At 45.3% G+C, this 27,110-nt stretch overlaps 1 protein-coding gene across 6 annotated transcripts in view; it reads left to right on the top strand.

Moving 5' to 3' along the window:
* The first annotated feature begins 11,993 nt into the window (after window positions 1-11,993).
* The window catches only part of TUB (TUB bipartite transcription factor), a 144,502-nt gene continuing 129,385 nt past the window's right edge, over window positions 11,994-27,110 (top strand). For all 6 annotated transcript variants that reach the window (XM_030949072.1, XM_030949071.1, XM_030949070.1 and 3 more), the window contains exon 1: window positions 11,994-12,085. In XM_030949072.1, coding sequence (XP_030804932.1) covers window positions 12,030-12,085 — 56 coding nt within the window. In that variant the 5' untranslated portion in view covers window positions 11,994-12,029. The remainder of the gene's footprint in view (window positions 12,086-27,110) is intronic.

The following is a 27,110-nucleotide window of genomic DNA, read 5'->3' as shown; positions in this document are numbered from 1 at the left end:
TGTCTCCTGAGAAAACAGGGCTGAAACAAGTTCCAGGGACCTTTGCAGCAGCAAGGCATTAAACCTTGGATTCAAGCTCCTGCCAGGCATTGCAGAGGAATTTAAGTTGTTTTTTTTTTTTAATGTAATTTAGATTAGCTTGTGTAATGCAGTTTTGAGAGAGTGGGGAGCTTCCCCTCCCTGCTGGATTTATTGGTTGATGAAAGGCTACTTAGGAGGAGTGTGTGGAAGATGCAAACAAGGAGTTACAGTGGAAACACATTTGGGAGATGCATTGCATTTTTCAAGTCAAATGTAAGAAATTACAGCCTGTAGCAAACACCACGTGTTTTCTTAACTATGTAAAGCTCTCTGGAGGTAAATCACTGAATATGTGGCTTTAGAATGAGTTAAGACAACAGATTACAGCATGTGTGCTGAGACTGAACTTGTTCAGTGAGCATATCTTTAGGTTTTATAACTTTTTTTCTTTATTTTTTAACCTTTCACTCATGCTAGAATGGCTTTAAAATAGTGGAGTGTTACAAAAAGAAGTTTTTTTAACATGCAGCTCCTTATAGCTGATAGAGAAGGTGGTAGAGCTCCACCTGGAGAGATGGATAACTTTGAGGAGGTTGATGCTAAAGAACCTACACCTGCTAAGCCACGTTGTAAACACGGTGAGCCTTACAAACAAAATAAACAACCCTGGCACCACCAGCAGCTGCTGTGCAAAGTTTATTAACTAAGACATGTGCATGTGCTTTTTAAGGTTGGAGAGAATGTGCAGAGAAATCTCTGTGTGGTGTTATCTCTTTTCTGGACTGCAGCACTTTAAGGAGATGTTAAATGTAGGTATTTGGATCCTACTCTTCAGACATGAAGTAAGTATTTAGAAAGGTGATAGGGATTTTTGGTCTGTAAGGGTGATCTAGGTGGTTGTGAGTTTAAAACAGCTGAAGGTATTTCAGTGATTTACTTTTCTAATTGTTGTTGCTGAAAGTGAAAAATGATGCTTCTGGCCCTGGTGTGGTGCTTGAAACAATAGAATAGGGACCTTGTCAGTCTTTTAAAAAAGTAGTAGCCCTGATCCATAGGCCTTGGATTGGTTGTGGATTTACAGCATTGCCACCTTGCTGTAGGATGAGTTCAGCTGACAGTCCAAGAGAAATTCTTACAACTTTTCCTGGCAGAAGAAGTGCTTTAACATTTGTCACTTCAGTTCAAGGCTGCATCCATAAATCTATTAAACTTGCAGTTCAGGAATCTGGAGAGCTTAAAATGTACCCAGAAATGATCTCCTGTCCTTCCTAGAGCCCAGGGTAGGGTCTGCATCTGTATTTCAAAGCACAAAAGAACAGCTCTTTTTGGCCTCTCACACTGCTGAACCCTGCTGCTCCACTGCATGAGGAGTGGGGTTGATGTGCTCATAGGCAAAAGCCTTTCTATGCATGAGAGCATGAGATGAACTGTTGTGAAAGGGTTAATAAAACAAAGTACATTTGGGAGGTGTTAACTCCCACTAATGCCAAGGAAAGCTCTGACTTTAATGCATGGCCTTGTGGTTAGTCATCATTGATAAAGTTCAAGTCTGGATTATAACAAAATATTGGCTAAGGTTCTTCTGACATCATTTATGTGACACGATTTCACCCGTGGTGGTATGTAGTTGCTGACTGGCCTTGCCACATCTTGTTCCAAGACCTTGATGAACTCACTCCAAACAGGAGGCTTTTGAAGGCAGTCACCACAAGCCCAGCACTGCCAAAAATTTTCTGCACTTATTATTTAGAAGTTCATTGCTGGGAAAGGGTCAGGCTGAACAGAATGCAATTGCACTTGATTAATGTATAGGTTTTGATGTTGGTTACCCTCACACACCAGAACCATGGTAAAAGAAACACTCAAACAGAATTTAGGAAAACAACCACGCTGGAAATAGGGGGCCATGGGAGTGTTTCCTTCATTACTGCACTGACCACAGCTGGGCAGCAGCCTGCCGAAACATGAAGGCTTGAAATTGGTCAAGATGGGCTCTTGCTCAGGGCATCATGGATGGGAAATGCACTGTTTATCACTTTGTAAGTGTGGCTTTTAATGCCTTCTTACCCTGGGTCTGTTGTGAAGTCAAGTTAAAATTGCAGGCTTGAAGCGAATTCTGGGTTTTGTACGGTGGTAAGTAGAAATCTTAATGCCAATGTTGTGTACGCATGTTGGAAGGCCAGAGAACTTTGAAAAATTCTTGGTACTTAAATATCCTTGTAGAGCTCTGACCATGGGAACAGGTCAGGTGCAGAAATGAGGATTGGGGTAGTTAGAGTAGCCTTTAGCTGGGAAGATAAAAAGCTTTAAATGTGAAACCACAGATGTGGAAAACCACAAAGAAAACTTAATACTCAGGGACAAAATTGTGAATATGTGCTGGGCTTGCTTTCTGTTCTAGACTTTGCTGTTTCTTGCTTGCTATTCTAGAATTTAAGACTTCAGTTATTAAGGGTTTGAGAGACTCTTATTTATAGTGACATTAGCACTTCTTAAATTACTACATTTTAAAAAAATGCTTCTGACATTGTAGAGGGAGAAATTAGCAAGCAACGTGCAAACAACAAAAATGCAAGTAGAGACAGTGATTAAACCTCTTAATTCCCTATCTCTTAGTGCAAAGCGTGGATTAGGGTGTGCTGAAGCCAGTTTTCACATCAGTTAAACTGAACAGAAGAGCAGTAGAGCACAGTGACTGCTCTGAATGCCCCGGGATCTCCTCCAGCCCACCACGAGATGGCACCAGGAGCAGCCCTGCCTGCAGCTGGAAGTGCTGCTCTCCCGGGATCCCGCACACAGCTCAAGTGCCTGCTCTTACAGACAGGGTGGGAATGCAAAGCTGATGATCTGTAATTAAAAGGGCTATTTCAGAGTAATTATTTTCCTTGCATTCTGTAAAATGCAAGGATGCCATCCGGATGGTCAGTAGCTGGGGAAAAACAGTGGTTTTATAAATAATGGCTCTGAAGAAATTGATTTGAAAAGCAGGAAGGATGCTTGGAAGTCTAATACATTAGATGTGTGTTAATTAAAACATTGTACAAATTCTTAATTTCTTCAGAGTTTGCCAGCTTTTATAGTTGCCAGCTGTGTGGGAATATCAGAGACACAGCAAAAATGAGTGATATTCGTGTATCTTTAGTAACAATAATAACAATAAAGAACGTAAAATTTGCAATCAGAAAGTTATGTATAAACACTTCATGTTCAGCTAACTAATGTATCCATGATGATTACTGAAACCAAATATTGTTGTGTTTGTAGGGTATCTGGGAAGGCATCTGTCACTGCCAGGCTCTAAGGTTTGGGCTCTTCCTTTGCTGCCAGGAGCTGCTTTGTGATGATTTCTTTCCAGCAGTATTACTTGTAATGAATGTCCTTGAAGGGCTGTGGAGTGGAAATAGAAAATACACACCTGCTTCTCGCTTGTAGCACCAGAGAAATCCCTTGGAACTCCTTTTTGACATCTTCATATTGCTAGGACTGAACGTGACATATTCCAGACCATTCCCCTCTGTCTTTCAGGAGTTAGGTCCTGGACAAGGAAAACGGGGAGCTGTTGCTGGGTGATTTAGTGACAGTAGACACCGTACCCAGATGCCTCTTGACCAAGCTGATTTCCAAGGTCTGTGTGAGGAGGAAAAAGGCAGGAGCAGTGGGTAAGGATCAAGGCAGGGGTTGTTTTGGAGGACTTGACCCATATAAATGCACAGGGACCTGATGGAGCCTATCCAAGATGGAGAGAGAACCTGCTGATGCCTTCACAAGGCTGCTGAGATATCTTTCATGACCGTTTTTAATGGAAATTCCATTGGGAACTAATGGAAATTCCAGGGAAATTCCTGGTGGCTGGAGGAAAGCAAGTGTTGCCCCCCTCTTCAAGCAAGGCCTGGGAAACCATGTAGGGCACTGCAGGGAGTCATCCTTGCTTCTGTGCATGGAAAGTCATGCAATGAGTCCTCCAGGAACATGTTTCTGGGCACATAAAAGAGAAGTGGTTGGGAATGGTCTGTATAAATGTATGATTTAGTGGAGTCAGCCACACCTGACCACCAGGATTGTCCTCTGTGACAAAGTGATTGAACCTGTGGATGAGGAGAGAGCAGTGTATGCTTTTACCTCAGCTCAGCAAGCCTTTCAACACTTTCCCACCCTATTTTGATATCAGGGTTCAGGGTGGTGTGGGCTGGGTAAAGCCGTGGCTGATGGACTGGGCTCAGAGGGAGGGGAGGTCCTCAGTGTGTACCAGGCTGACCTGCAGGCAGAGTCTGGTGACAAGGGAAAGGCTGCAGGTTCTCACCTGGCATCCTGAACATTTTGCCAGGGACCTGAAGGAGCCAACTCAGTGCACTCTTAACATGATTGCAAGTGATGCCATGTTGGGGAGAGCCCCCTGGTGGACTTGGGCATGGGGCTGCTGGAGGAACAGGTCAGTGGGGGCCAATGGAATTTTACAAGGACAAAGGCAAGGACCTTTTTAAAATCAGAAGTTTTCTTTAAAGCGGCTTAGAACTCTAGCAGAGCTCTGTGGCTTACCTGGGGGCCAGGTTTGCACTTGTGCATGCCAGCAGGTTGCACTGGACCGTGGTGGCTGCCCAGAGCATGCCAGCCTTGCATTGCTGGCTCCAGCTCATCAGGGATCCAGAAACAGGAGCAATGGCTTGTGCAGCTGATGTGTTTTAGGGGTTAATCAGATAACTCTGTTATATTTTAGAATGTGTGAAATGCTGCTTCCCATTTCAGAGGAGTTGATTGTTGAGTGGGATGTCAAGGAGACAAATGGTGAAGTCTTGCAGCTCAGGCTCAGATGTTTTAAGTGAACCATGAAATGGGTATTGTACCTTGTGTGCAGAAGGACAAGGGGCTTTGATCTTTAATTATGAGCTGCTGCCTATGAATGAGGAATAAATACATTACAAGGGTTTTGCAGTTTGGTTTCCAACTGATCACCTGCCAGAAGATTCTGCTACTTTAATATCCATACATGGATCCTCTGAAATAATGCCCTGCACAAGAGCAGACCTCTACTGTGGTTTTATGGTCTAGTGAAGGATTTCGTAATTCAAAACTCTCTCAGCCTGAGCAGCATCAAGTGACTTTTTTTCCTTATCTGGCAATTACATTATTAATTTCAGAACAACATTAAAAGCCTGGGAAGCATAACTGTTGTGTTCCAGGGTGAAATCTGTCACTGTTTTTCACAAACCTGAGATGTGAAAGAGTTGACAGCTGCAGGGAGATTTGTTGATGCTTTTTTGCCTGCTCTACTGAAAATGACAGAGTTTTTTGCCCTTTCAAATGTGGTCACCACCTCATTTTTGGCTTGTGTCACCACACTGAGGTGACAAAGTTCCCACTTTCCAGTAGAGGGGACAGCCTGATGCATGTGGGCATGTGTCTGGATTTCAAACTCACTTTTTGATATTTTCATGTTCTGTTTACCTAAAGTCATCCAAATTTCTCATGACATTTAAACAATCATCATGTATTTTGTAAGCTTTCAAAATTAATTTTTAAAAGAGTAAATTGATTGGATTTTTGTTTCGCTATTTCCGCCCCCCACCCCTTCTTCCTGATTCTTGTTTATAAAGCCTAAGGAGCCTTTTTTTATGCTCCTGGTAGTGAATTCCTTCTCTACCAAAATGCCTTATGGAAGAAGGCATAATTCTTTACTGTGAGGGCGTTGAGGCACTGGAACAGGTTGCCCAGGGAAGTTGTGGATGCCTCTTCCCTGGAAGTGTTCAAAGCCAGGCTGGCCTTGAGCAGCCTGGTCTAGTGGGAGGTGTCACTGCCTATGGCAGGGGGTTGGAATGAGATGCTCTTTGATTTCCCTTCCAACCCAAACCATCCTATGCTTTAAAATCTCTGCATTAGAAGCCAGTCAGTGTCAGTCCTTATTCAGGACAGGGCTGCCTGGCCTGGCTACTTAGCCACTGTCTGTGGTAGCTGCAGAAATCTGGAAATGTCAGTATTTGTTTGAGGACACAACCAAACGAGGCATCAACAGTTTCCTTCTGAATGCTGGAGCCAGCAGGAACCAAGGAGGAACAGGAATGGGAACAACACAGGTAGTGCAGGGCAGGGATTTAAAACACCTTTACTAACACCTGGTTCTGTACTGGGGCTGATGCCATTGCTCCTGTAGCATAAGTTGGTAAAAACCCCAACTATTGTCATTTTGCTGGACCTGAATTTCAGTTTGTGAAGCTCAGGATTTCTTTCATGGATAGGAGGATGCTAGTCCAGAGGGATGAATGCAATATAAAAATCCCCAGCAGATGGGGACTGGAATTTCCCAAAGACTGGCACTGCCAGCTGGCTCCTGAAGGGCTTCAGGGCTGACACAAGCTGCTGCAGCCTTGAGGGAAACACTGGGAGGCTGCTGGTGTCCCAGAGAAGGGGAACGTGGTGGGTTGGAGCATCACTGTCCAGAGCTGCTTTGTGCCTTCTTTAACACAAGGGAAACTCCAAATTGTCAGAGCAATTTTTATATTTCAGCTTTTTATTTTTATTGATTAACAAAGCAATACCTGACAGAAGGCCACTATACTCATCCATTGTCAGTCTTATGTTTTATGTCCCACCATTTCTGTACATGTGGGAAATCAGGATATATTTCAGAGAGGAGTAGAGGATGAAAAGAGCTAATGAATTACTAAGAGATTGCCTTAGCAGTTCACACTGTACAGATGGATGAAACCACCATGCTGTACTTTCAGCAATATGGTCCATGAGGGAGACTGAGCCTGCTAAAAAAATACAGATCAGCACCCACGTTGCTGTGGACTTCCTCTGCTTTAGTAATTATAGTATTTTCTATAGAGCAAGTATAGCATACACATCATATACATATATATATATATCTATATCTATATCTATCTATATATATATATATAGTAAATACAGTATTTTCTTGCTCATAAAAAGAAGGAAGAAGTTGAGCTCTCATGAATACAGAGCCAGTTTCTTACACTTGTGAATACTGGGACTTTAAAACCACCATGGATGGCACAGTCAGGTTTCTAAACACTTCCAGGCAGAAGATTATCAGAGGGTTGGGTCATCCTGTGGCCGTGTAGGAATGGGGGCATTGCAGTGTGGAGGCTGCAGGGCCAGTGTGGGTGTCTCCCAGGCTGTCTTGGTTGCTGCTAGGAAAGCCGTGCTGCTTCAGGTTCCTTTCTGCAAGATGTAAATTGTCATGCTGGCTTCTTTGCAAAATGCCTGGAGCCTGACGAATGAAGTTGTTTATTGTATCAGGAGCAGCATAAAATCATAATGGCTCTTGGAGGGAATTTTTAGAAGCTGCATTATCCTTTGAAAGGAAGATGAAATACAGAATTATGCCAGATGCTCTGAAGGATGTAAATACCCTCTTTTCAGGCAAAATCATTAAGGCCAACTTTCATAAGCTTTACTTTGGCAGGGTAATGTGAGGGAAAGTGGAAAAGCAGACAGGCACGTTCCTTCCTGAGTTCCCTGCATAAAGCATTATGTCATCCAAGGCACTGGCTTATGGAGTCCCCAGCAGGGATACTGGGTGTCCTGGAGTCACCACTGCCTGTCCCATTGCTGCTTCTCCTCATTTTAACAAGCTGCTCCACAAGCCTTTTGTGCTGTTGTCTTCTTTTTTAATTTTAAAATTTTGTAGTGCTTTTTTCACAGGCATCTCATGCTTCTTGTAAGGCAGCAGAGCTCCTGTGGGGTTACAGGCTCTGCAGTGCTGTTCCTGTGTCTGTGGGCCCAAATCTCCTGAGCACGGTCCAGGTGTTTGTTCTGCAGGGGAGTGCAGTGTCCAGGTGCGAAAGGGTTTGTAACTGGTTTTCCTGGAGGTTTTCGTGGATCTGTCTTAGAATCTGTCTGGTTACCAAATGAGAACTGGCATGTTTTGTTCAAGCCAGCCTGACTGCTCTGGAGCTGCCGTGCAGGCTGGGCTGCACTAGTCTACTGGTGTCCCCAGATGCCACCCTGGCACTGCCCCCAGCTGGAGGCAGCGGGTGTCTCACACCATGGGACAGTGGCGTTCTGAAAATCCCCTTACAATGGTGCTTAGGAGACCAAATCTCCCCTGTCCTCGCTCCCCCACCTCCTCCTCACCTGCAGAACGCCGTTTGAACCCGGGCAGCCCCTCGGGAGGACAAAGGGAGGAACTTTTTTGTCGAAGCAGCAGGGCAGGGACATTAATGGGCGACGCTGTGGCAGGGTAGCGCCTGCAGACCCGGGAGCATCCTCACGTCCAGGCAGCAGCCCCGAGGGCTTGGAGAAATCCCTGCTTGCGTCAGCACTAATTAGCGCCGCTGAAGGACTCCTAATCTCATTGAGCACCTCTTTGGGGTGGTGGGGGCAGCGTCGGTCCTGTTGATACAATATATATATATATATATACACATATAAAATCACAGAGCGGGCATGGCCAAAAAGCACACTTAAAACTCAAGAGTGTTTCTAGAATATCTAATCTGGAGTTTAGCTTGCGTTCTTGACTCTGCACTGTTAAACCTGTTAGGCTCCATGCAGTGACTCAGCAGGTACTTTGCCATTTGTCTGCAGGGAAATGCAGCAACAGCCTGTTTGCTGCAGCCCTGCTGCTGGTTTAATTTCTGTGGTATTTCAACAGCTCAAGCCAATATTTCAGATGACATTTATTTGGGTGATAAAGTCATTTGTCATTTGTTCATTATTCTGAACACCTGAAGCAAGGAAGATTTTGTATCTTTTCAGTGCTCAGTTCCAGTCTTTCTCCCAGCTGGCACTGGGATGGGTAGTCTGTGGGGCAGCATCTCAATGCTTTTAAGAACTGAAACGTTATTTCTGCTCCAGCATTCATATGCTGTAACCCAGAAGCCCAGCCCCTTGCTCCCCCCGGATTAAACATGCTTGCTTTGAGATGTCTCTGCATCTGCAGTGGTCAGAGGGAATCTCTGGAAGCAGGGAGCAGACGTGACTCATTTTGGATGTGTGTGGATGCAGGCGTGCTCAAACACATGGTGACACATGCCCTGAAGTGCTGGGAGCAGAGCGAATGACAAGAAAACCATTTCTCTCTGACTGAATTCCAGCATGGATCTCATTTGTGTCGCTGCCCCTTGCACGGGCTCATGAGTGCCCCAGCTTTGCCATCCAAACCCTTCTGAAAAGTTCAGCTTTGAAGTGCTATGGTCAGCAATGCAGGCTGTGGGGTCAGGGGCAGGAGCAGAGCTGGGACACTCACAGAGGAAAGTCACTCCAGCCCAGCAGCAGGACCTGGGGCTGCTCACAATCCATCACAGGCAAAGGGCTTCACTGTCAGTCATTAGCGTTTGTTTTGAGTTAGTGAAACAAGAAATTAACACACTCTTGAGCAGATGGGTTGGGAGACAGCATTCAGGGAGCTGTCAGCCACGTGCAGGAAGCAGGGAGACACCTGTGTCCCAGGAGGCTAAGGCTGCTGCCCAGAGTATTTTCTGAGGACTCTCAAGCTGTTGTTTACCTGCAGCAGAGCAGTGGTGACCACACTTGGCTCTACTCTGGAGCATCTCTTCTGCAAGGATGTGTGTGAAGGGGTCCCCTGAGGCAGGCACAGGCAAGTTCTCCAAGCACTACTCTGCCAAAATTTGGGGGGAGGTTGGTTTTGATGTGTTACCTGCGTAGAGATGTAGAGAGGTTTTGCTTGCCCTGAGGTTCAGCAGGGTCAGCCCCAAATCTCTGCATCCCACCTGCCTCAGCCTGCTGGGACAAGACAGCTCTGGGTGTATGGCTGTGTTTGCACTGTCAGGATGAACCACCATGGCTGACATTCTCCTGCTCAGTGCTTTGGTCCAGGATGAGTGAGAAGGAGCCTGAGGTGCCAGTGAGCTACACTTTGAATGAGACATGTGAAGAGGAGAGCAGCCAATCTGTGCTCCTCGCTTTTATTGATGTGCCTTGAGGGGTTTGTTTCTGACAGAGGCTGCAGGGGCTCAGCAGGATGATTTTCAGCTGCTCCCATGTGGAAAATGTTGGCCTGAGTAATCCCACAGACAAGCAAATGGTTTCAGTTTGCCCATTTCCAAATGTCTCAGATTGAGCAGAGCAGGTAGGTGAAGGAGATGGGCTGTGAGTAACTCTGCATTCCACATGGTCCAATTCATCCAGGTCACTCCATGTGGATTACAAAACAGATAAATGGGAATGCGCTGTCTATACATCACATCAACAACAGGGTATATGCAGTTACAAGGAGCAGGGCTCAGGTCTGGGCACTTTAATTGCCATTCTAAGGCCCTGTTTAATGTTTTCCCTGTTTGAAAGAAGTATGGCCAAATACCACCCTATTCAGGAAGGGTTTGATTTGGGTTAAAACTGGTATGTGGAAAAAGCTCCTGGGGCTGTTCTGCCTGTCCTGTTGCAAAGGGATTGAGGGTTTGCTCTATTCACCCTTTGAAAATAAAGACTAGGAATTTAAAGAGTGATGGCAGCTATTAGTTTATTTGAACTAAAGGAACTGAATGGTGCAAGGATAACTGGCTGACTGATGTCCATGAATACCTTTGAGCTAGGAATGGGAAGTCTCTGTTGGTGGGGTGGAACTCCAAGACTTTCAGCTGTTTTCTGGAGCTCTAGGAGCCTTTCACTAGCAGCCTCTGGAGCTTCAGCATGAAACCCTCATCAGATACTGTGGCTTGTGAGAAGATGACTGGGCCTGATTCACTCAAGTCCCTTCCAGTCCTTATTTATGTATCCTTGGGATTCTTATACATTTCTTATGAGAGACCTTGCACATAAGAGCAGGGCTGGGCACCTGACTGCCAAGCAGTGATAGAAGGAGCCAGAAGATACCAGCACAGGCCAAAGAGTTGGGACTGTCTGGGAAAGGTTTGAGAGCAGTCCCCCAGCTGTCTGTGTGTCTGTAGATATCGTGCATTGCCCTGGGGCTGACTGTGCTGACCTGGCACTGCTTCTGGAAGCATCTCCCTTGGCCTAGGGGTGGTCAGGCCCTCTGGGCAGCCCCATGTGCTGTGGTGTTGCTGGAAATGGGATCATGATCGTGCTGTCTCTGCCTAACACTGCACGGCCATGCAGCCAAGCCTCACAATCGTGGGACATTGGGAAGCAGACCTGGTTCCCAACACTGGGTGGGTGTGGGCACCTGGGAGCACCACAGGCCCTCCGCTGCCTTCAGCTGAGGGAGGTGGCAAACAGGGTGCTCGGCACAGGCCCTGGCACTGGACACTGCCATCCCCACCAGGGATGTGTGTGCAGGAGCTGTGAAGGATGGTTTGGCTTTCGGTCCCAGCTTGGGAAGAGCCACGTCGAGGCTGGAGGGCTCTCACATCCCTGCCCTGGGTGAACTGGGACCGTGCACTGTGCCAAACCGGTGACTGAAACCGGGAGTTTCAAGGCGTTTTTTCTGCGCGCCGAGTGCCCCCTGCCCACCCCCTGCCAGCCGCAGGGGCCGCAGCGGGCGAGGCCGCGGCCCTGAGGGGACGGGCGCTCCCGGCCCCATGGCGGGCAGCCATGGCAGCCGTGCCCCGCCTGGCACAGCACGCCGGCCAGACCCGGGCCCGGCGCTGGGTGGGAGGCGGCTGATGTCAGCGCAATGGGCCCGTATCTGTGGCAACCGCGATAAATAAATAAATAAGGCGCGTGTGCCGGAGCAGGAGGCGCACAAGCCGTCGCGCTCCTCAGCACAGCCCCGCCGAATATCCCTTAAGCGGCTTTGGCAGCCGCGCGCACGTTTGTTACCTGCGCGTCTCCGAGCCTGCCGCTGCCTCTGAGCGCCCGGCCCCTCGGCGGGGACCTCGGGAGCCTCCCCTTCTCTTCATCGCTCCCTCCCTCCTCCTCCTCCTCCCTCCCCGGCACCGGCAGTGGTTCGCTCCGAGCATCAGAGCTCGATGCGAAGCCGCTGCGGGGCGGTGAATCCCGGCGGTGCCGCGCAGGGCCGGAGGCGGCTGCCCCCGGCGGCGGGGCGGGTCCGGCCGCAGGCAGGTGTGTGAGCGCCCGGCCCTGCCCGCAGCGCCGAGCCATGCCGGCGGCGCTGTAGCCGAGCGGAGATGGACGGTGTCAGCAGCAACAGGAACATGTCTTACAGTAGATGGAGTTACAACAGGTATCGTCTGTCTTGTTCTGGTTTGTTGGTTTCTTTTTTTTTTATTATTATTATTATATTTTTTTCCTTTTCTTTTTTTCCTTCCTGATATTATAAAACCATCACGCTGTTTTTATAAACCGAGATGGAGAGCCCTCTTCAGGGAAGCAAAACCCTTTAGTGATGCTGCTTTTCCAGTCTTGGGACACCCTGTGTTCCCAGCAACTCCAGCAGCGGTGTTTGATGATATTTAGCGGGTGTTTTTCTGGAAAGCAGGGCGGGAGTTTCACCCTGGGGCGGGTGGCCAGGCTGGGGGTGCTCCCAGCCCTGAATGCCAATGTTCCCCAGGCTCTGTCCTCTGAGCAGGCTCTGAGAGGCACTGATCACCTCAGCAGTCGCCCAGACTTCTGAAAGCTGGTCTGTAGGAACTGCTGCTCAAAGATTTTAACAAATATAAACTAAAGCTTGGGAAACGGAGGTGGCAGGGAGCCAGGATAAGGCTAAAGAGTGATGTTTTCGAGTAAGCACTGTGTGCAGCCCGAGTACCCCAGAGCTGAGCGGGCTGAATTTGGGAATATTTCAAATTCAAATTTGAAATATTCCCACTGTGTTTCAAACCAGCATGCATGCTTTTCCTCTTCCTGGAAACAGAAATTTATTGTAGCATTAGTTTTGTTTTATGTGAATCATGGCTGTGACTGACAGGTTCTGCAAGTCCAGATCAAGAAAAAAGAAAAAGGTACTAACTTCATACTCCTTTCATGGTTTTTGTTTGTTTGTTTGTGGGGGTTTTTTGGTTGTTGTTATTTTCTGTGTAAATGTTACACCTGAAATGCTAAGTATAAGCACTGTTAGCATCTCACTGAATCACCACCACAAGCCACCACAATATTCTGGAGAAATAGCCCTTGGAAGTGGTTTTCAGGGATTAACCAGGTATTCAGCATTGCCCACGCTCCCTGGATGCGTGGGTTTGTATGTTTTATATGTGCATCCAGAGAGTTTCACTCATTTTTGGTGCATTCCCACTGCCTCAGCAGTAAAAAATACAGATACAGTAGTGCCAATGGAACAATATTTTCTTTAAAAAGGAGGTGTATGTGTTTATGTGTATGTAAAACTGAGTTATACAACACGCTGTGATTTTATGTGTGCATTGTCCCATGCTGAGGATCTTTTCCATCTGATGGCACATCCTCAAAGAGCAGCAGTGAGACCCTGAAGAGCTCAGTCTGTCCCATGCAGCTCAAGTTTACAGCAGCCTCAATATTATTCACCTACAGTAAACAACCCAGACATTTCACAGAAACTCCTCTTGCAGGTTTTCTCCTTTGTGATCTAGCCTTATGTATTACTTGCAATCTATCTGTCCAGTTTTCAGTCTTCCTGACCCCGACAGAGAAGTCACCGATGAGTGCTCATCAGCCTTCACCTGGGAACATTCTGCACTTGTGTGTCCACGCTGCTTGGCCCTCCTACATCATCTTGGGGCATAAATACAACATTTCCGTGCCCAGGCTGTTTTTTTGGTGGCCAGTTTTCAGATTTGGGGATTTTTCCTAATCCAACTATGTACTGCACATATATATACACAGATATTTCAGTGCGGTGAGGATTAGGAGTCCTTGGAGGAACCATGGATTTTACTCAGTCTTCTGAAAATCAATGCATCAATGCTCTCTTAGGCTGAGCCTGCCCTTCCACACCCATCTTGTGCCCAGGTTCCTGGCAGGAGAAGGAGCTAACTCTCTTTTATCCCAAACCCTGGTGGCTGATGTTTGCTTTAGGTTCATGTCCCAGCTTTGGTCTCGCTCACCAGTGGCCACAGGAGTCCCAGTGGCTGTCAGGGTGGCAGCTCTGTGGCAGAGATATGTGGCACAGCCCAGTGAACAGCCAAGCACTATGTGAAGGCCAATGTTGTTTTCTTGTGAAAAAGAACACCCAGGTACTCCTCTTGTGTTGGCATCCATGAATCAGCATTGCAGGAATAGAGGGACAGGGCCAAAGGAGCAGGTGCTGCCTCCCATAAACACAATTGCATCCATAATTAAAAAAGAAACCAGGTATCATCTATTAAATTAAACTGATTAAACAAAGGGTTTGGCCTTTGGACTCCATAAGATGCATGCAGGGATTTTTCCCCATGGAAATGAGGGGAGTTGCTGTGTCCCTTGTGTGTGCAGCTGGCAGGTATTTTTCTAATGGGGTTTATTTGATACTTGTGGTGTGGCTCAGCATTTGGCCCTTTGATTGTGATATTCCCTTAGGCTTGCTGCCCAAGGTATCCACAGGTTGTTCCTGCAGATAATTTGTGCAACCCAGAGCAAATCCTCGGGGCGAGGGAGCGCTGTTGAGCACAGCGATCCTCAGCTGCTCTCCTAACCAAGGGGGAGCTTCCCCCCACTCCCACCCCAGCCTAGACCAGTGTGTGTGTGTGAGAAAGAAGGAGGTACAATTGGAAAAAGCTCTTTATGATCACATTTGGCATTTCCACAGCTGGCTCCAAAAAGCTGGCCTTATCTTGTGCACATCTTTGCCTTCCTCCCATTTTAGTGCTGTTGTAATCCCCTGGTCATTCTGAACACTGCCAGCTGAAAGCATAGGACAGGCAGCAATTTAAACAAAAACTGGGGATATTTTGATGGTCCTAGGAACACTCAGGAGGTCTGGGTTCAGATGGCTAACTCCTAGAGTAAAAAAAATCTTCTCTTTCACCTTCTGCCCTTGGTGGGAAGCTGTTTATTGGACGGTTTATATTCAGTTTCTGTTTGGATTCTTTTCCTCTTGAGCATCACGCTACCTGCTCATTGTGCCTGCTGTCCCTGGGTGTGCAGAAATACTCATCTTCCAGGGCAGAGTAAAACTTGTTCTGCTCCAAGGTTCCAGTGTTCAGTGCTGGTGCAGGTTTTGGCAGGTGGGCTGGTGCCCATCAGCACTCTTGCTGCCTCCCCCCAGCTTTCTTCAGGAACCCTGCAGGCCCTTGCTCTTGGAGATGCTTGAAACCTCCTTGTGTTGGTGCTGTCTTCTACCTAGAGGTAGCAGGTGGAGGTTTTACCCAGTGCTCCTCATATTCCCAGGTGGAAATGAAAGCTCAGAGAGAAGAGTCATTAATATGATAGGAAGGTGAAAATGGGGAACAGTCTTTGGCTGTTATGAAGATGCATTCTCATGAGCTGGAACACCTGAGTCCTTCCTAGCCCTCACAGCAGCTGGTGACCAGATTGTCAAATGCTTAAACCTCAACAGCACAACCCAAATTTGACCACTGGAGGTCAAAATGGTGCTTGTGAAGGCTTGAGGGAGCTCTCATACCATTCATGTAGTTGAATTCAGTTGAAGGCACAGTTTAGGACAGTGTGCAGAATTCAGTCAATCCATGGGCACAGAAGACCTGTTTGAAATCAAATATATGGGCAAGTACTGCAGAATGGGAATCTGCAGTCCACATTTGGAAAAACTGCAAGGAATCAGTGGTTCTCCATGATTTTGCAAGGTTTTTCCATGAATAAGTGGACTGTGCTTAGCTCTCATGGCTAGTCCAGAAGGATTTCTTCAGGAGCAGCAGAAGTTTTGCAGAAGAAACAGGTAACATTCACATCATACCTATGCATGAACAAAGATTTTTTTTTTTTTGCAAAAAAACCAACAAACCAACAAGCCACAGCAAAATACCAGATATGAAGTCATCCCTCCTTTCTCACATCTTTTCCTGACACCAACATATCCGTAGTTTTCCCACCCTTTTCTTTCTCTGTTTTGTCTCCAGACTTACTTTCTATTTCTTTCCTGGAAGGCTTCAGTGCAGCCATCCCGACCTCAGTAATTACCACACAATGAGTGATGGAGGTTTTATCCACCAGCATTTGGAAGTATATTTTGGGAAACTTACTCTCAGGATGTTTCAACTGTTGGAGACAGCTTGAAACTTTTTTCCATTGATCTGTATCTTTGTTCTATTCTGGATATCAGTGTTGTTTTTTACTTCCTTTTGAAGCTGCTATTTCTGGTTTTGCCTTTTTTTAGCCTGTGTTAAAAAGCTGTGACAGTGCATCTGGGTCATGGAGTTGGAGGGTTTCGATCTTAGATCTTTGTTTTTGAAGGTTTTTAGACTCCTCTGTCTTGATTTTTCTGGGACATGCTTTCATCAGTGAGTAAATAGGGCTGTCCTCCAAACTTCATCCAAAAAACTTGTCTTAGAGAAACTTAACTTTCTTTTTCCTTCTCTCCTTTGAAGTAGCATCTGTGAAATCCTGAAGCATGTACAGGCTTGCTGCAGTGAATGCGCTTTAACTATACCAAAGAGCAGCTCCTCTCTATTTTCAGCCAAGCCACCCTTCTCTCCTCTGCCTCCTTGTGTCTTCAGGTGTTTCCTCCTGGATGAGGTTCCTTTAAAGCTGTAATCACTGGATAAAGAATCTGGGAGGACAAGAAGAGAAAGTTGTTCTACGGGTCAAAGGCGAGGTAGAATCAGCCAACCCTCAAATGGAGCCAGAATAAAACATTCCTGTAACAGATACAGAAATCTTTATGAGTTTATCAATGTTGTGCATTCAGTTTGCTGGAATTAGGTTCTTTATTTTTCTTGCATAACAAAGCATCTTCATTTCAATGACATAGGAGAAGCTAGAGTTTGGCAGTGATGTTTCTTTCCTTAAACCAAGGCACTAGGAATGATCTGAGGTGAGTTCATGTGCATCCTCCTATGCTCAAGGGTGAATGTTTTGTGTTGGTTGGCAGCACACCCTTGGAGTGTATGAATCCTCCAAAGACTTGTGGCAGCCTTGCAGAGAGGTGTGGGAGAAGAAACTTCAGCTTCTGCTTCCCCGAAGAAGAAATTTTAAAGCTTCTTAAACAAAAGTAGCCTGAGAATATAATTTAGACCTACTTGGCTCATGTACAGCATGACAATCCTAACAAATGTAAAAATTTCTTCACTAAAAGAGTTGCAAGCACTGGAACAGGCTGCCCAGGGAGCTGGCTGAGTCTCCATCCCTGGAGATATTTAAAAGCCATGTTGATGTGACACTTGGAGGCATGGTTTAGTGATGGACTTGGCAGTGCTGGTTTAATGGTTGGCCTTGATCTCCATGGTAATTTCCAACAAAAATGATTCTGTGGTTGGTGTTTGGAACAGTAAAGATCACAGCCAGCAGCTCAGTAGTGAGAGTGAAGGGTAAATTTTTAAAGGAAAGTCAGTGCTACATGTGATCTTTGGTTTATCTGTAGTAATGTTATATATCCAGGTAACATAACTAGGAATTTTTAGTAAGAAGGAGAAAATCACTTGAGTCTTAGCTTGCAATAAAAATTGACACAGAATATACACATCTTTTGTCAGTATGGTTATAGACCTCTGTTAAAGTTCCAAGGTCTCTGCAAAGCTTTGTGCTTAAATCCTGCCTTCAGGTTGTCTCTTGAACCATAAAGATAACTCAAGCATTTCTTCAGGATAGAAGGAGGAATAGGAAACCAACAAAACTGTCTGTGAAGAGCAATGTACCAAAGAAATGGCCTGTGATGCACCACAAGAAATGCTGCTCTGGGTCTCTTATTAGCACTTTTCTCTTTCCTTGCTCTGTGGTCTCATCGCATGCTCCATGCGAATGCCTTTTGTTACCATGTCTAAAAGACACGTCAAGTGCCTCATCTCTGGTGCTGAAGCATGGAATTGTCACTCTCTGCTGTGCCTGCATCCATGCACAGTGCAGGGAAGATAGAACCCTGCAGCTCTGAGCTATCAGACACTCTTTGTGCTCTCGCTGCAGCTCTCAGTGTTAGATTATATCTGAAAGGAAAATCAACCACGTCGCTCGTGATCTGCATTATCATAAAAAGAAAATATTTTCTCTCTCCAATATGTAATTTGTGTGAATGCCACTACGAATGGAAGTCTGAGGAATAGTGTTCATGGCTGAGCACCAACAGAAATGGTTTTCCCCTTCAGAAATGAGTCAGGACAGAAGAGCCATCCCAGCTGTTGACACAGTGGGATGTCCATTGAGATGACCAGGCTGAGTTCAGCCAGCAGCCACCTGTGTTTGTAGAAGAGGGATGTTAGCCAGTGCTTGGATGTATCTGAAATGCTTGAATGCTGAGGTCAAGAGCAGGGGAAGATTCCAGGAGCTTGTATGAAAACAAAGATGCTCCCAGAGGAGTACAGCTCTTTGAAGAGCTAATTGTCAACAAATCAGCTCAAAATCAATTTCAAAAGTAATTCTTAAGTTGTAATTTGTCTCTAGAAGTATACTACATAGGTGATTAGGCAGGTAAGTCACCTTGCTTGAAAAAAACATATTATTTCTTTATTTTTATGAGCTTGCTGTGTTTTGTGTTTGGTTCCTTTTATCCTACTGGTGCTGTGGTGTGTTAGGGTCCTATTACTGTGACAAACTTCCACACTGTGTCAAACATCCAATTACTTACCTGTCTGGTAAATGTGCCAGCTCAAATTCCTCCACCAATTTGTGGGTCCTTAGGGAGACAGGATCATGCCTAGATGTAATTCCAGAGGCAGTGCTCTTCTGTTTTGGAAACAGTCCAGTTTGTTTTGAAGTTTCACTGTTCCATGCACCCCCAGCACCCTCCTCCTCCATGCTGTGCATTTCTGATGCCTGGGAACACAAATAGCTGTTTGGAGGGTGGAACAGTTCCTCATGGCTCCACCAGGCACAGATATCATTGATATTAACGTTGAAATATTGATCTGTTCTTGAGGAATTGTGTGCAAGCTCACCTAGATTCACTCTTGTCTTCACAGAGTTTGCTGGCAATCCTTTAAAACATATTTCTCAAAGTGAAACTTTTCCAACTTGAAAATCCTGCTTGAAAATCCTGCTCAAACATCTTCTGCTGGGACTTCTGGAATATCAAAGCCAATTCCTTACTGTGGCTTTTCTAGATATGCTCTCGCAGGTTGTTTTGCAGAGCTGTAACCTAAAATCCTGCTGGAAGCCAGGGAATTTGCTTGGTTGGTGAAAGACGCTCCCAGAGAGCTTTCTGAGGAAGGCTGTGTAAGGGAGAGGTCTGGAGGGATTTGGCAGGAGCTGTCAGTCAGACAGTCAGTCCAGGAGAGGCTGGCTCCACACAGACTGTTTTGCCTGTTTGCAGGATGCTGTGGTTTCTAAGAATATAACTCCATTTTTGCTTCATTCCTCACTTGAATTTTGTTCTTTTTTAATACAGTACTATTGAAGTACAGCTGAATGGGCTTTCCCAAACTGGTTTCTGCTTAGTTAATCCCTCCATCATATTTATTTTCATCTTAGGTAGGAATAAATAAACGTGCTCTGCTTTTTAGTATAATTTGGCTGGTTTTAGGAAGAATAATGAAACTCAGGCTTTGTAATGAGGTCTAGTAGAATGAGTTAACATCTGGATTGTGAAACAGTACACTCAGACTAGAAAAGATGTTTTTGGTAGGAAGGTGCAGATGAATCAGAAGCAAGAAATGAAGAGAGGGGCCAGTAGGGAAACTGGGAGCTGTTCATTATGAAACACTGTAGAGCAGGTGAGCTGATTTTTATGTACATGTGAGGCAGTGCTGTGACCAAGAATGACATATGTGGTCAGTGGATTTGGTTGGGTTTATTTAGGTGGGTCTGAGTAAATCTCAGAGGAGCTCAATTGCACAGAGCAGATTTCTGGAGGAGAGGGAAAAAAGCAGCTTTCTAAATAATGGATAGTTTATAGCCTTGTCTTATTAGCGACAAGTGAGTAAAGGATAAATGCTGAGAGGGAGCTGGGAATCAGTGGGATTGGAGCAGGACTCCAGCGTGTTGTGTGAACAGAAGACTTGAAGGTCTTGGCAGTAGCTTTCTTTCCATGGCATTCTGTGCTTCAGCAGGCCTAAAATCCAGGCACTGATGGGTAAGTGTCCCCTTCTCTTGGAAGCTTGCTGTGGTTCTCCCCAGCTGTGTTCTATGTGCACAGATACCCTGCCACATTTTCCCAGGAACTGCATTACCCACATCACCACCACCTCAAATTTCACTTCTCTTTTCACCTTCACAATATGCTATATACACTTTTGTTTCCCTCTGGCACACTTCATTTTTCTTCTCACCTTCCTAGAAATCCTTTGCATGTATTTACTTAGCAAGGATTTTGAAATTCAGTGTGGGTCACTCATGCAAGAAGCAGAGGAGCCAGCCTGGGCTATGAACCCTGTCTGAGGCCAAAGCCCACTTAAGTCCCTCCTTACAACCCTTCTGTTCTTCTGCTAATCACAGTAAGAGGATTACCTCCAGGAGTATGGGGTGCTGGATACTACAGCCAAAGATGTTCATATCAGACTCTGGGCTATTTTCATTCATCCTTTTGCAAATGTAAAATGATTCCTGAAGCAATGGGTGTACTGAGATCCAAGGAAATTATGCTTGGAATGCAGGTGTATGAATAGCAGGGAAAGGAGCTTTGAAGTAAAAAATAAGAACTGGTTTAAAATCAGAGCTGAGAATTAATGTTCCAGACTTGTTGAAAACCAGAGATTTTGATTCCACTCTCCACTTGTATTTGGTAATTGTATTATACAGATGTTGTTTGCTCTCTCTTATGAAAAATAATGAGCAACCACACAATATTATACTGGGTTTTTTTTGATGTCTGAATTACAGCTCAGGTGAAGGTGCACTCCTCCCATCAGCTCTGGGTGCAGGTGAGCTGCTCTTTGCAAGAGAGCTGAGGCTAAGCCACAGCTGTTTATGTTCGTAATTTTCGGAGCTCCTGGGGCTGAGCTTCAGACTGACTACAGGGATTATTAAATATATCATCTCAAATATGGCATCAGTAAGGGCAAATATAGTGCTTTTTGCCTCTGAGACTGGGAAGGAAGGTGGTGATATTTTCCTGATATTTACTGTCTCCCCTGGGCATCAGGTCTCGGCTGCCAATAAGGCAAAAGGCCCTGCTGCCTGCAGCCCCACTCTTTGCTCCTGGGGAAGTGAAGCCAGGATTTGTCTATCAGGCATCCTCCTGGCCAGGCTGGGACTGCAGGCATCTCAAATGTGCCTGGGAGGGAAACTGAAGCTCAAATTTGGTGATCTAACTCTGTTTTGTGTCACTGTCACGTCTTTATGATACATTATATGCTTTTGATTCATTCACTGGGCAACCAGCATGGACTATAGCTTGTTTTAAAATGTAATTCAAGTGAAATATCTGCAAAAGCAGAAGCATTTGTTTTGCTTATCCCTTGCAGTGAGGTTTTCCTGTTGTCTTGGGTGAGCTGTAGGTTTGTTAGCATAAAGCAATGAGATGCTGAGTTAAGAGTCCAAAGAGACCTTGCTCTAAGGGTGGGAGACAAGGATCTGTTTCCATCTCAGTACACAAAAATGCACTTGTTTAGGTGCAAGTTTCATTGTTAATTAACAAGTGTGAGTGCTCTGCAGTGCTTCTCTGCTGTCCTGTGTGGAGCATTCCCACCCAGCCTGGGGAAGCTGTGCTGTGGGAACAGCCCTGGATTGTGGGCGCAGGGTGAGGCTGAGTGCAGTTCCTGCTATGCTAAACTCTCTTGATAGAGGAAGGTATGCATATATCTTTGACTCAAATTGATTTTTTGTGGCATTGATGATTATCTACCTGCTAAAAATCTCTTTTTGCTTTCACCTTGCCCCTACTGACCTGTGGGATCATCTCCATGCTATGAAGTATGTGCCTAAATCCCTTTCCTGTGGTTCTTATGAAAAGAACAACATTGCAAAAAATATTGTTTTGCATCTTATCCTTTACCTTCCTGCTGGTTATTTGGTCCAGACTTTGTGTCAAAGAGAAGTTGCTAGGATTTTTATGCATATATTCTTCTGATGTACTGTGCAGCATAAAAGTGCTTGTGCCTCCAGTAGCCAGTGTGATGCTACAGCAGTGGTGTGAGGCTCTGAGTGTTTTTGAAATTCTGGCTTCTTTACCGACAACTGCTTTCTTCCTACAGTTGCAATGTCCAAGTTTACCTTTTTGATGGCATCTCACCAGTGCAGCTGTACAAAAATTCTGAATTCTATGTACAGTAAAGGAAGTATGAACGTTTCAATGTCAATGCTGGAAATATAGAATCTTTTTTTTTAAATTAAGTTTCTCTTCACCACTCTTGTGTAGGTAGTTGGCAAGTCAGGGTAGATGACTTGGATAAGAATAGGTACGGAGAGAGGGAGTAATAAAACAGATTATTTAGCAGAGAACAATACTAGAGCCCTTTAATGAGCCTCTTCTGATATATCTCAGATTGAGTCTTTTAATATGGTGCAGAAATTATGCAAAAAGTTTTCTAATGATACCTGAATTGTGTCCACAAGTACTGTCAACTTTTTTCATGCAAAATTACCAGAGGTCTATAAGTTATAACTTGTGTACCATTATAACTTAGGCACTGTCAAGTTTTTCTGTGCATAAAGTAGAGCAGAGTTAGAACTTATAACTTTTTTTTTTTTGAGGGGAGACAACTGAAAACCCCATCCTTGTGCAATGAACTATTCAAATATATGCTCAGATCCTGATGGCTGTGATATGGGGACACGCTTCTTAAATGTTTGTTAGTCTGACTTAAAATTCACCTTTGCCTGGATGCTGTGCATGAGGCTTCACTAAATGAAAGAAAAAGAGCACAGATACCAGGGAAAGGTCTCACTGGAGAGGTACTGATTGTTTAAATTTGAGTTCAACTTTGCTCTGGTTACAGCCTTGTGGGCTGACATTTAACTACAGCCTCGTGCTCTCTGCCCTGGCCCCAGATGGGCTTATGAATGCTCCAGTCTATGGTTGTAAAAAAGAAAAGTAATCTATAATAGAAGACACAGAACATGGCTGTGGAAACAAGAAGTGTTACCCAGCATGTCTTAGGGAATTGGATTGCTGACATCAACCAACCACCCTCCATCTTTTGCTCAGCCATGTGTAGGAAGGATGTTCCTTAGTGGATGTGGAAGAGAGAAAGTCTCTAGAATTAGATGTGAACTTCACTCCATGATGTTCCCTCAGAGCTGCCAGTGTGCTCCTTGCTCTCCCATCTTGTTTGTTCTGTGACTGGGAACTTCACCTTTTCTTTGCTGCTTTTCAGACACCCTCTGGACATTCTAGGAGAATGGGCCACTAGATGAGGTTTTTATTAACCAAATCCATATTCTTGTCCCTCAGTCTGGAAAGGTGTTGGTGCAGGAAATACAGGAAGTTTAGAAAGGTGTTTTGTTTACTTCCATCTCTTTCAACTCCTTTATATTCTTTTTTTTTTGCTACTTTACTGTCATGTCTCTTCTTTCCAGTTTTACTGCAGTTACATCCCTGGTGATTGCCCATAATAAAAAACCCAAATGAGTATTATTTTTGATTCAGCTGAGCAGTGGACAAGGCTAGAGAAGATGAGGGAGGATCTTCACAGCTTTTCACTTCCCTTAGCTGTTTCATGAAGCATGCAACTGCCTGCTGTATTAAATCTGTGCTGTCTCGATAGTGCATCATCTGAGCATTGGCCAGAGAAACAGGAGCTGCTATTTTGAGGTATTTAATCACATTCTGAAATGTTATTACGGTGTGGTGGTTGTGCAGTGAGAGCACAGCTTTGCAGAGCTGGAGCTTTGCATGTGCAGTGGTAGGTGAGCAGCCGGGCCCCCCTGCAGCACAGGAAAGCCCAGCTGAGCAGATGGAGAGGAGCCCTGCTGAGAAGGATGTGCAGATAATGATAGATGAGAGGCTGGACATGACCCTGCAATGTGTAAATGTGCACTTGCACCCCTGAAATTCCCCAGATCCTGGGCTGCATCCAGAGCCCTGTGGGCAGCAGAGTGAGAGAGGGGGTTCTGCCCCTCTGCCCTGCTCTGGTGAGACCCCACCTGCAGCTGCATCCATCTCTGGGGTCCCAGCATGGGGAGAACAGGGACCTGTTGGAGTGAGTCCAGAGGAGGCCACCAAGATGATCAGAGGCATGGAGCACCTCTTCTATCAGAAAAGGCTGAGAAAATTTGGATTGTTCAGTCTAGAAAAGAGAAGGCTTTGGGTGACCTCACCTGAGGGGAGTCTGTAACAAAGATTCAGAGAGACTTCTCATGTAGTGACAGGACAATGGGGATGGCTTAAAAATGAAAGAGTTGTTTTAAGATTGGATATTTGAAAAAACATTTTTATTGTGAAAGTGCTGACTGGCAGAGGTTGCCCAAAGAAGCTGTGGATGCCCCATCCCTGAAAGTGCTCAAGGTCAGGTAGGATGGGACTCTGAGCAGCCTGGTCTAGAGTGAACCCCCCATGGCAGGGGGGTCAGAACGAGATGGTCTTTAAGGTCCATTCCAACCCAGCCCATTCCATTTCTTCTGTGATTCTCCATATAGGAAATGATGTGGGCAGAGGTGCTGATGTCCTGCCTTTCCTCTCCCTCACTCTCAAAACACCTGTTACCAAAGGGGCAGAGGGAATGGGGAATCTTCCTCCCAAACGTGCATCCAGCTCCTTCTCATGAGTTCAGCTGTGCTAAGCTCATGTAGCTCCCCTGCCTCAAATCCTGCGCTTGCATTCCGTTTTTCCCCCTACCTGCATAAAATATATAATATTCACCTGCCTTGCTCAGTATTGCAAGACATAATTCCTTCCCATTTTTAATTAAATCAATCCCAAAGCTCTAATTAATGGAATAAACACACCTTTCTATTTGCTGGCTTAAGACACTCATCAGAAACAATATTTTCATCTCGAAGTGAGGTCTCTTCCCCAGAGTTTGCATCCTGAAACCCCCATATTTCAGGTTCAAGATAACCCAAATTCCCAAATTTGAGCTCTGGAACCCTGAATTTTGGGTTTTGACCCCCCAAATTTTGTGGTCCTGACCCCTCCAGTCCCTTCAAATTTCTGCTCCCCCAATTTGGTGTCCACACCTCCCCATATCCTCAAAATTAGTGTCTTGAATGCCTGATTTAGGCTTCAAAATTGGGTGGTTTTGTAGGGCCCTGGATCTCCCAAACTCCCTAAAATTTGGGGTCCTGACCCCAGATTTTGGGGTTCTGATCCCTCCAATTTTCTGCCACCCCCAGAGCCCCCCAGTTTGGTATCCCAGCCCATGTCAACCCCCAATTTTGGGGTCCAAACCCACTCAAATCCCAAATTTGGGCTCCTGAACCTGAATTTTCAGATCCTAGCATCCCAGATTTTGGGGTCCTGACAACAGTGTTGGTGGGGAGGGCAGGCAGCTCCTGGGATATGTCACAGCCATCGCTGGGGCTGCTCAGCACTCTTTGAAGCAGAGCTGCCTGGAGATTTAGGAAACATGTCTACAAAAATGGACTATCCTTCACCCTGCAGCTGCTGAGAAGCTGTGAGGAACCCAGTCTTGGGCAGTTTTCCTGCACATTCCTCCCATTGTGGGTTTTTGTGAGCAAGCCCCCGAGTGGCTGTTTGGTTACCAAGAATAAGTGTTACCAAGAAGTGTTACTCCGGAGTGCTCAGTCACTCAGCACTGAGCCCCTGTGGCAAAAAATAGCTTTATGTAGATTGCAGGAGGTACTGAGAGGAAGCTGAATCCCCTGGGGCTCTTGTAGGAGGGGGAATGAAAAGGCTTTTTTGTCCAACTGTGTCATACTCATGCAGTCACGCCGAAGTGCAGAGGTGCACTGCTCCTGCTTTTCAGAGGCCTCCAGATGCATTGTTTGTCTCCAAAAAACAAGATAGCTGGAAATCATGGTGATAAATGACAGAGCAGGCTTTCCTCCCTCCTTGCAGGTCAAGCCTTTCCAAAGAAGAATAAGGAGGCTGCTAACATGGTGCTGGGATTTCTTCCCGAAACCTGACAGATCCAGAAACTTTTTTTTTTTCTCACTCAGTGCATTTTTTCCCAATAATAGAAACTGTCACCTGTAATTGAGACTATCACATTGAAAAGTGAGAATGGTGCAGAAGTGCACGTAATTTAACTTATTCTGAGCCTGCTCATCCCCCTTGCTAGAACAGACAACATTTTTAGTAACCCTATCCAGTCCTTTCCAGCCAGCTGTAGGTTTTCCTATAAAAAACAAGGCAAATCTCCACCACTTAAACTGCAAGGCAAAGGGAGGGATGGTGGACACTGGGTTGCCTCCTTCAGTCTGAGCTATGCCTGTTAGCCTTAGTGGTCATGGAGATTTGCCTTTTTTTTTTTTCTTTTTCTTTTTTAAGCACAGAGCAACAACATTGCAGGTGGATGATGCTACATCTTAATGTGGTGTAGTGGCCCCAGCTCAAACCTCGACTTTTTAAACATATTTTTTTAAATGTTGTTACATAGCTTGGGGTTTGTGTCCAGTGGATTGCAGGTGGGATTTGGATAAGCAATTTAATACACCTGTTACTGTGTGTAACTGCATCAGATTTGGCTGACTGATGTTGGTAAAATGCCATCCCTTTCCTACAACATGCACTAATAAGCTGGACAGATAAAATAGCTAAAACAACAATTTTTCATGGGTTTATTACCACTCTGGTATCTATGACCCAATAGAGGTTTTTTATTAGCCCTCCACAGTGTGCAGATTTAATAGAGTACCATTTTCTTTGTTGAGGTTTCAGTATATTTCAGATTTCCAAGAAATGGCCCTTGAACTCCAGTTCAGCACTGGCTCCATTAAAGTTGTTTGTTACTAAGTCATTGTGAAGGGGTGGAGGATAACTCACATTCATCTTGTAAACCCTTTTGATTTTGCAAATGCAAAAGGCAGAAAACTTGAAGCAGACAGAAGGAGCATGGCATTGTATTCAAGGCTTGGTGGCATTAACAAAAAGCCACTTTTATCATCACAAAATCGTTGAGATGCTTCTGAAATATTTTTTCAGCTTCTGGTCTCTCCTGTGTGGAATGTGAAATGGCTTCTGTTATTTTTATGATCTCTTATGATCTTTTATCATAAATATGTCTGTCAAGTCACCTAGAGCTGTTTGCCAGATATACACAATAATGCTTTTTTTGGTGTTTAACAGCAAATTGATGAGATGCTCATTGCTTTACTGTCACTAATTAGGTAATTGCTTCATCTGGGAGATATGTTGCTTATTTTTCAGACGCTTGATTTTTCAGGTGAGTTGACTTTAAAGCCAGGTCACTTTC

Source organism: Camarhynchus parvulus, chromosome 5 (genome assembly GCF_901933205.1).
Source record: "Camarhynchus parvulus chromosome 5, STF_HiC, whole genome shotgun sequence".
Classification (NCBI taxonomy): Eukaryota; Metazoa; Chordata; class Aves; order Passeriformes; family Thraupidae; genus Camarhynchus; species Camarhynchus parvulus.
The sequence above is the reverse complement of the archived record's forward strand: the minus strand, read 5'-3'. Positions and strand labels throughout refer to the sequence as shown.